Raw genomic sequence first — 9125 nt, 5'->3', positions numbered from 1 at the left:
ATGCATGAGTGCGTGCATGCATGCATGCATGCATGCATCAACACACTGGCTTCCCTGGCTGCCCTGCAGCAAGGCGGCTTCGCTGGGGGCCGCACAGCAGCAGCAGCAGCAGCAGCGCCTTTGCTGCTGCTCTCAAGGGCCCCAGTGTGGAGCTTTTCGCTGGGGGCTGCAGCACAGGGGCCCCCCCGGGTGCATGCGCCCAAGCCCCGGGGCCTCACATCCGCTGCATGCAGTGCAGCAACAGCAGCAGCAGCAGCAGCAGACCTGCTGGGGCTCTTAATCGCGGACACCCAACTAGCCTGCTGCTGGGCACTCCAGCTAGGTGGCTAGCTGGCTAGCTAGCTGGCTAGCTAGTTAGAGTGGCTAGCAGCAGAGCAGCGGCTGCCCCAGGGCTGAGGCTGGAGGCCTTGCTGCGGAGGTGCTGCTGCTGCACCTGCTGCTGCGCGCCGCCTGCTGCTGCTGCCGCCACCGCGGCTGTAGGGGCCCCGGGGCATCGTCTGCAGCGCTGCTGCTGCTGCTGCAGCGCTGCTGTTGCTGCAGCGCTGCTGCAGCGGCTCTCCCTAGCTTCAAGAGGAACTCAAAGTGCTGCGCGGCTGTTAATAGCGCATGCGCAGCAGCAGTTAGCTGGAGCCACGTGTGGAAAAAGATAAAAGGCTTTAAGTGTACATACACCTCAGTACTCATCGATATGTTGTCTTCCCCAGTTAGGGGCGGTTTCCGGGGAAGAAGGGCGGAAGAAGAGCAAATAAATTTGAAAAAATAGTATTTTTAATTTAAATAATTAATGATTATGTTTTAATCGCCGCCTGTAGGTCGAAAGTGTCTGGAGCGGGGAAGTTGAACTGCGGGATGTTGGGGGCTGCAAACCCCAGCGTCCGGTCTTCCCGAATTTGCGTGGAATTCGAATAAATTCAATAAAATTGAATAAAATAAAATTAAATTTGGAATTAAAAGGAGCATTTACTTCCCTCGAGAGTCTGCATCTGGGGGAAACTTGAGTTGGTGTGAATTGGTCAAATTTTCTGCGGGCGCTGCGCAGGGCGGCGGCAGCCCGTCGTTCTCGGGGGCTGCTGGCGCGTTTTTCGAGAAATAAAAGCCAAAAGAACCCCTTTTTATTCATTTGTTTGTTTTCCAATGTTTTTATTTCCCGGGGGCTCTGCGCTGCGGCGGCGAGGCTCCCGTGACCAGCCCAGGGCGCAGTAGCCGGGTGTATCGACAGCTGCGGCGCGCGCGGTCGGAATCTGTGGACCGCATGGACACTCCAAAAGATCATTTTTTTCCCTTTTTTTCCCCAAATATGTTTTCCAGAGGCGGTTCGGGCGTCTCGGAGGCCGGAATCGGGGTCAAGTACGGGCCAGCGCCTGCGGAGGGGTCCTTCGGGAGCAACTCCCAGGGCCTGGAGGGGGCTGTAGGCGAGGATCTGGAGGGTTTAGAAGGCAGCAAACTCCTCATGTTTCCCCGCAGGTGGCGAAGGAGCCGCCCAGAGCTCTCTTCGCTCATTTTGGGCCTCGTTGGAGTTGTGCTCTTCGCCAGTTTTACTCGGAGGGCCCTCCGGGCTGCAGCGCGAAGTGACCTGGGGGCCCCCGCGCGTGCCTTCGCTTCGGGGCCCCCCGCGCTGCTGCCCGCGCTGCGGCGCGCTGCGCTGCAGCCGCCTCCGCAGCAGCGGCGGGCGGGCGCCGCGCCGCTGCCGCTGCCGCCGCCGCCGCCGCAGCAGCAGCAGCAGCAGCAGCAGCAGCAGGCGCCCCCGGCGCGGCCCGCGGAGTTCTCCCCTCTCCGCAAGTTCGAGAGCTGGCTGTCTCCTTTGCTGCACAACGAAAGGGCCCTTTTGGCGGCCTGGAGGCCCCGCGAGCCCCTCCATGACCAGTGGTCACACCAGCGGGCCCGGGCGGTGGCCCTGGCCCTGTCCAACGGCCAGGCGACTTCTCTGGAGGGCCTGGTTCTCACGCTGGACCCGGAGGGCCCCCCGGGGGGGCCCCCGGGGGGCCCCCAGGGCGGCCCCGCGCGGGGCCCCCCGGGGGGCCCCCTGGGGAGGAGGGGCCCCCGCGGGAAGGGGGGGGGCCCCCGGGAGCTGCGGGTGGTGAAGGTGTTGGGGTCGAACAACCGGCTGCTGGTGTTTTGGGGACAAGACGTGGAAAGTAATGAAGAGTTTGCTGTTGAAGTTCCCGTAATAAGTGAAGCTCGTTTGTTGAACTTCGACTCTGAAGAAGAGTTGGTGGGGACGGCGCTGGCGCGGATAGAAGACGAAGCAGCAGCAGCGCAGGCGCGGGGCAGCAGCAGCAGCAGCGCAGCAGCAGCAGACAGGGGCCTCCTGGTGCCCCTGCAGCGCGCACGAGTGCGGGGGGCCCCCCCCTTCGCCAACTTGGAAGGGTTTTATGTTTTCAACAAGTTGAGTTTGACGGAGAGGCCCCTGGGGACTCTGGGCGAGCTGCGGAGCCAGGCCCGCGGCACTTTTGCTGCTGCAGCAAACTACATTGCGCGGCGGCTGCTGCACATCGTGCTGCTGCTGGAGCGCAGCAAAGTGGGCCACGCAAACCTCCAGTGGAACAGCTTTTTCCTGCGCAAAGACGGGACTTTTGTCTTGGGAGATTTGCGCAGCAGCGCAGCTTTTGGAGAGCCAGTGAGCCACTTGATGGGGGCCATATCTGAGGCTTTGGAGCCCGAGCTGGCGCTCGAAGTTGCTGCAGCAAAGCCCATTTTGCTGCAGCAAACCACCAACTTGTGGGGCCTCGGGCTGCTGCTCTTCGACCTCTTCACCGGCAGCAGCAAGCCCTACGGCGAGGGCGAGGGCCGCGGCTGGCTGGGGCGGGCTTCGCGCCTGGCCCGCAAGCTCCTCGCCGACGACGCAGCAGCAGCAGCAGCAGCAGCAGCAGCGCAGCAGCAGCTGCAGCAGGCCCAAGTCCCCCTCAGGTGGCAGCAGCTCATCCTCCGCCTCCTCCACCCCCAACGCGCCCAGCGCATTCGCGCGGCCGAAATCGCCGAAGAGTTCCCAGACCTCCTCAGCCCCGCAACCGACTGATGGGGCTTTCCCTGCATGCATGCATGCATGCAGGCGTGCATGCATGCGTGCATGCAGGCGTGCATGCATGCATGCTTGCATGCGTGCGTGCGTGCATGCATGCGGGCTTGCATGCATGCGGGCTTGCATGCGTGCGGGCTTGCATGCGTGCATGCATGCAGCGCTTTCTTGGGCTGGCTGGCGGGCAACAGCAGGGGCTTTTGCGGCTTTTCCCTCTCCAAGAAAGGGACTTGAGGGCTTTTCAAATTTGAAGTCGAAAACTAATTTGAAATCAATTATTCAACAAGTCCTTCTTCAACTCCTCCCCTGCCCCTCCTGCCAAAGAAAGAAATAGTTGCTGCCCTTCGCAGCAAGGGCCCGGGGCCTCTGCTGCTTCAGGCGACCCAGCGGACCACTGGTCCAGTGGTCCAGTGGACCACTGGGCAGGGGAGGCGTTGCGGGCTGCAGCAGCAGCAGCAGCAGCGGCAGCAGCAACAGCAAAGACTGCTGAAAGTTCAGTTTGTGTCGAATTTGTTGGCTGTGGCGGGCTGGCCACAGAGACCTCTGGGGAAGTGGCAAACTGTTTGAAGGCCCCTGCTGCTGGCCAGTGGTCCACTGCTGCAGCTTGTTTGCGGGGCTGCAGTCTTCTCTTGGGGGCCCCTTGGCTTGCCTCTTTCTTGGTTTTTTCTCCCCCCTCGAAGTGCCTTTTGCTTCCTCTGCATGCACGTGGGGGAAAGGAGTTTGCTGTTTTGCTGCTGAGGTCTGGGGCATTTGAAGAAACTAAATGGAACTCACTTTCGAAACTCTTCTTCGCAAACGCCAATAAAAGTGCCCAAGTTGCTAATAGCAGCAGCAGCAGCAGCAGCAACAGCAGCAGCGGCTGCTGCTGCTGCAGCTGGCAGTAACAGCGCGTAATCAGCTCGCGGCAGCAGCCGCAGCAGCAGCCGCCGCTGCTGCTGCTGCGGCTGGGGGCAGCAGCAGCTGCTGCTGCTGCTGCAATGCCAAGGGCTTTGAGGTGTTCCGCAGAAAGAACGCGGAATAGACTAAGTCAAGAATTATTTAAGAAGAAAAATGGCATTTTTGCTGCCGCTTGTCGGGAGCTGTTTGCCGAAGAACTGAGCGGTGCTCGAGTTGAATGTATTTGTACTTTTAAAACAAAATGTGTTTAATTCCATTTCTTGAAAAAGAAAAGAAAATCAAAATAAGCTGCATGCAAGTAAAGGGCTCTGGCTGAACTCCAGAAGTGCACTTTTGTGGAATCTGAGTTGCAGAGAAAGAATACAATTCAAGTATTTATTTTAAATGAAGAGTTCCAGAGAAAGAATATAGCCCAAATATTTATTTTAAATGAAGTCTTGACTGCTAAAGATCGCCCCAAAAAAGAAAACTCTGTCAATGTGTGCAGCAGCGCCTGCTGGTTAGCTCTTGGTTTTTTTTCAGAGGGAAGTTCATCTTGAAAAGCAAAAAAATAAAATAGAAATGATTATAAAACTCTTGACGCTAAAAAAGAAATGCAAGAAGCTACAGTTTTTGCAGTTCCTCTGCTGCAGCTTCCTCTGAAGGATTCAGAAGTACTGCAAATACCCGAAAGAGGAATATCCATTCAAGTTGCTGCTAGCTGCCTGGCTGCCATATTTCCCTGCAAGTGCAGCAGCAGCGAACAGCAGCAGCAGCAGCAAACAGCAGCAGCAGCAGCAGCTCAAGAGTTTCGCATCAACTAGCGAAGCTGCAGCAGTTCACAACCCCATCACTGTTTTGCAGACTAAGTGCTTCTCAGTAATAAGGCATTTGAACTCTTCCTTTTGGCCCCCAGGGACGAAAATAAAAGATAAAAAACTTCAATTGAAATAATTTTGAATTAATTCGATAATCTGCAACAGTACTCATGGTTACATCTTCAAATTGAGCTAAAGTGGAAATCTGAAAAGCACTTTTGCACAAGTGCGCCACATCAATCCTCTACAGCACTGGTATTAGCAGAGTTTGAAATAAAATAATTTGAAATTAAATAAATTATTTACAGATTTAATCAATTACATCACCTTGCCTCCACTTTGAAAGAAGAAAACATGCAAAGAAGAAGGATGTCCACAATTCTAATTCGCCAGTCTTTTCGTAAGATAAGGCAGCAGTCTGAAGTTCATTTGAAGTGCCAGTCTTTTGTAGAAGGCTTTTAATAAACAAACTGGTCTATTCCAAACTTGAACTTAGAGAACTTGGCAAAGCCCAGCCCCTATATGGGGCCCTTTGCTGATTGGATTAACACAGAAATGAGTGGAAAGACAAAGAAACAGAATAAAGATCAAACAAAGTGTTTTAAATACTTGCACAAGTTAGGGTGTAAGCAAAAGAAGAGAAAGCCATGGTGGGTGGAATCTCATCAAAAAATGCAAGAAATAGTCCTTTATGAATGTCCAAAAAGAAAGAGAAAGCACAAGAACAAATATGCAGTACAAGTTTATTCCACCGCTATAGACAAAAAATGCAGCCACTTATCAAACAATCGAAAGGAAAATGGCTTCATAGAATACAGAACGCTGAAGTTGAACAAGTTTGGAGAAAATTGTTCAAGAAGGAACTTAATTATTGCTGCTGAGGGCAAAATGCTCAACAGGAAAAGAATTTAAACATAAAAGTAAATATTAAGATGAAGCCAGAGTAGGAAACATGAAGATAATTGAAAAAAAGAAAAGAAGGAACGAAGGACCTCAAGGCTACACTTGTGCAAGCTTTTCCGTTTGTTTTTTCTTTCTCATCTGCGAGTTTCACCTATTATATGAATATAACATTTCATTTACCAACAGAATAAAATATTAAATATACTGCATGACTTTTATGGACACAATAAAGCAAAGGAAAGCCAAAAAGTACACCCAAGGGGCCCCAAAGATTCATATCTAGAGCTTCAAGACTACACTATAAACATTTTTCTTTCGAGAACTCCCGCTGTTGCATTTACGCCATTTCAAAACGAGCAAAACGGCGCATTTAAGAGAGTTGGTATATTACAAAAAGGCGGAATAAGATCTTTTATCAAAGTGGTTGACTCAGTTGCAGAAAGAAACCCAAACAAGCAGCAGCAGCTGTTGAAAGATTTGCTGCAGTTTCATGAAATAGAAACGAACTAGGAAATGCCTTTTTGAAGCTGCGCCTCAGAGGCACTTTTCCCAACATGAACTGCAGCAAATGAACTGCAGCAAAGAGTCCAGAGCCCCAGGCAGCTTCCTGTGCAGGTTTATCTGCTGCAGCGCAGCAGCAGCTGCAGATTGCTGTTTGTCTATAACTGCATTTGGGATATTTTGCTTCGAAAGCATCAAAAGATCTTCAACTAAAGTGCTGCAAGTGCCGTTATTCCAGTGGATTCTGTTGGTAGTTTCGTTGGATAAAAGTGCCTTCCTTTTCTCTCAAAGAAATTAATATATTTTCAATCATTCTTTTGAAATTTAAGCGCCTTTAAACTTCGGCTTAAAGTTTGGCCTTTGTTGATAAGAAAGCAGCACAGACTCTTTTCCTTCAAACAGCAAATGGAATGCAGCAGCTCTTTGGCTACCCATTGCTGCAAAAACTACAAACGTGCAAAAGAGATATAATACTCTTCTAAAAACATTCAAAAAGAAACTTCAAGTTCTGAAGACTATTCTAGAAGCAAACAAAAAAGAAACTTCAACTTCTAAAGACTATTCTGAAAATAAAAAAAGACAAAAATTTCAACCTCTGAAGACTATTCTAAAGGCAAACACAAAAGACAAAATTTTCAACTTCTGAAAACTATTCAAAAAAACAAAGAAGACGAAAATTTCCACTTGCGAGTACTGTTCTAAAAACAGACAAAAAAGACAGAACGCTCTTTCAACTTCCGAAGACTTTTCTAAAAACAAAAAGGACATTCTTTCAATTTCTGAAGGCTATTTTGAAAACAAACAAAAAATGTGACAAAGGCGACAAAAAGTGTTTCTTGAAATTGAATTAAGTCCCCGGAAAAAAGCAAATGGAAGAAACATAATGGGATGAAACAAAGAAGGAAAATATAAATGTCTGCTTGGATGCAAGCCCGAGAAAAAGATTCGAAGTTTTCAAAAGTTGAATTTTGCTGCTGCAGCAAGGACTTTTGGAAGCAGCAAAATCGGAAGTCTTCCGAGTTTGCTGCTGGGGTTTATTAAAGGATTTCAGCAGCAATTCCCAGTCAGACAAACTCTTCAAACTTTTCAAATTGCTGCACTCAGCGGCTTTCTTAGGAAGTGTGCTGCAGCGCAGCGCAGCAGCAGAAGCAGCAGCAGCTTCCAATGCATGCAGCAGCAGCTCCCGACGCATGCAGCAGCAGGGCTCACACCCTGCAAGTGACTCTTCCGCTTAGTGCCACCTGCTAAGGAATCTCGACGTAGGCTGCAGCTGCTGCTGCAGCTGCTGCTGCAGCTGCTGCAGCTGCTGCTGCAGCTGCTGCAGCTGCTGCAGCCTAAGCTGCAGTCGCTGCTGCAGCCGCTGATGCAAGCGTTCAAGCCGCTGCTGCAGCTACTTCAGTCGCTGATGCAGTTGCTGTAGCCGCTGCTACAGCTGCTGCAGGTGTTGCAGTTGCTGCTGCAGCTGCTGCAGTTGCTGTGTTGCTGCAGCAGCAGCAGAAGCAACAAAGTCCTACTGCCTCCTTTTGGCTCTTTCTAAGGTGTTTCTGTGAGTTGCTGCTGCAGGCGCTGCAGGTGCAGCAACAGCAGCAGCAGCAGCAGCAGCAGCAGCAAATTTTTACTGTCTCCTTTTGGCTCTTTCTAAAGTGTTTCTATGAGTTGCTGCTGCAGGTGCTGCAGTTGCTGCTGCAGCTGCAGCAGCAGCAGCAGCAGCAAAACTTTACTGCCTCCTTTTGGCTCTTTCTAAAGTGTTTCTGTGTTCACTCATTCCGCTCTTGAAGACAGAAGCTGCTTCGGACTGGTCATCGCGAATGAACAGCAAAGAACTGTACTCGGGACACAGCAGCAGCAGCTGCTTTGCTGCTGCCAGCTCCTGCTGCTGCCGCCCCTTCTCACCCCGCTGCTGCTGCTGCTGCTGCTGCTGCTCCTTTTGAGGAAGCAGGTTCCCTACTGACAGCAAATCCCCCACAGTCCACCGCCACGCTGGCTGCTGCAACGGCAGCAGCGAAGCTGCCTGCAGCACTCGCACCACAAACTCTGCGGCTGTCAAGCACCTCCTGCTGCTGCTGTTGCTGCTGCTGCTGCTGTTGCTGCTGCTGCTGCTCATCCGCGATATGGCTTCGTCATACTCTGCGTGCTCTTTAGATAGTGCTGCAAGCATTTGGTTTATTTCCTCCAGAGCTTCAGCGCGACTTGGTTGTTCCTCTTGCTGCTGCTGCTGCTGCTGCCGCTGCTCCTTCTGCTGCTGTTTCTCCTGCCGCTTCTGCTGCTGCTGCTCCTGCTGCAGCAGCTCTGGGGAGGCGAGCTCGTCTCTAACTTCACGCAGGCGCTGCTGCATCACTTCGCATGCAGCAGCTCGAGAAGACAGCAGCAGCAGCTGCTGCGCTGCATCGCAACCCCGAGAAAAACCCAAACGCCGCAGCAATTCTGCTGCAGCAGAACACAACTGAGAGACACGAGACGAGGAAAAACACAGATTTACCCCGTTGCTGCTGCTGCTGCTGCTGCTGCTGCTGCTGATGCTTGCGGGAATGCTGCTGCTGCTGCTGCTGCTGCTGGAGGCGCAGGCCTGCAGCAAAGCGTCTGCGACCCTTTTGCGCACAGCAGCAGAACAGCGCATGCGTTTAGCAGCAACAAGAGAAAAGCGATCTGCTGCTAAGAAGTCAGCGTAGGGCACTGCAGCAAGCCCCCCCGCGGGGTGTACAGACACCACGAAGCGCCGCTGCTGCTGCTGCAGCAGCACAGCCACTTCGTCAAACTGCTGCTGCCCCACAGCCCGCCGCAGCCAGAGACTAGCAGCAGCAAAAAAAGACAAAGTTTGCAAATCTCTTTTTATAAACAACAAGTCCCCACTTTCCAAACTGCACTCTATAAAGTAGTCCGTCGACTGGCCCCACAACTTCCCATAAAAGGGGCCCCCCAAACCCACCCCGCCCTCCGAAGGGGGGCCCCCCGGGGGCCCCCCAGCAGCCCGGGGGCCCCCAGCAGCCCGGGGGCCCCCGGGGGCCCCCGGG

At 52.5% G+C, this 9125-nt stretch overlaps 2 protein-coding genes across 2 annotated transcripts in view; one reads left to right on the top strand and one right to left on the bottom strand.

Moving 5' to 3' along the window:
- Nucleotides 1-1297: 1297 nt before the first annotated feature.
- On the top strand, nt 1298-3016 carry ETH_00005840 (uncharacterized protein; the record flags this gene model as incomplete). The annotated part of the gene is made up of 1 exon (XM_013376304.1): nt 1298-3016. The coding sequence occupies one exon, from the start codon at nt 1298-1300 to the stop codon at nt 3014-3016; it is 1719 nt and encodes a 572-aa protein (XP_013231758.1).
- A 4815-nt stretch (nt 3017-7831) lies between these two features.
- ETH_00005835 (uncharacterized protein) overlaps nt 7832-9125 on the bottom strand; it is a gene marked incomplete at both ends in the record, with an annotated part of 1692 nt that continues 398 nt past the window's right edge. Inside the window, one exon of the mRNA XM_013376303.1 lies at nt 7832-8787. Within this exon, the coding sequence (XP_013231757.1) occupies nt 7832-8787 (956 nt within the window). The remainder of the gene's footprint in view (nt 8788-9125) is intronic.

Source organism: Eimeria tenella, genomic scaffold (genome assembly GCF_000499545.2).
Source record: "Eimeria tenella Houghton genomic scaffold, Eth_scaff33, whole genome shotgun sequence".
Lineage (NCBI taxonomy): Eukaryota > Apicomplexa > Conoidasida > Eucoccidiorida > Eimeriidae > Eimeria > Eimeria tenella.
The sequence above is the reverse complement of the archived record's forward strand: the minus strand, read 5'-3'. Positions and strand labels throughout refer to the sequence as shown.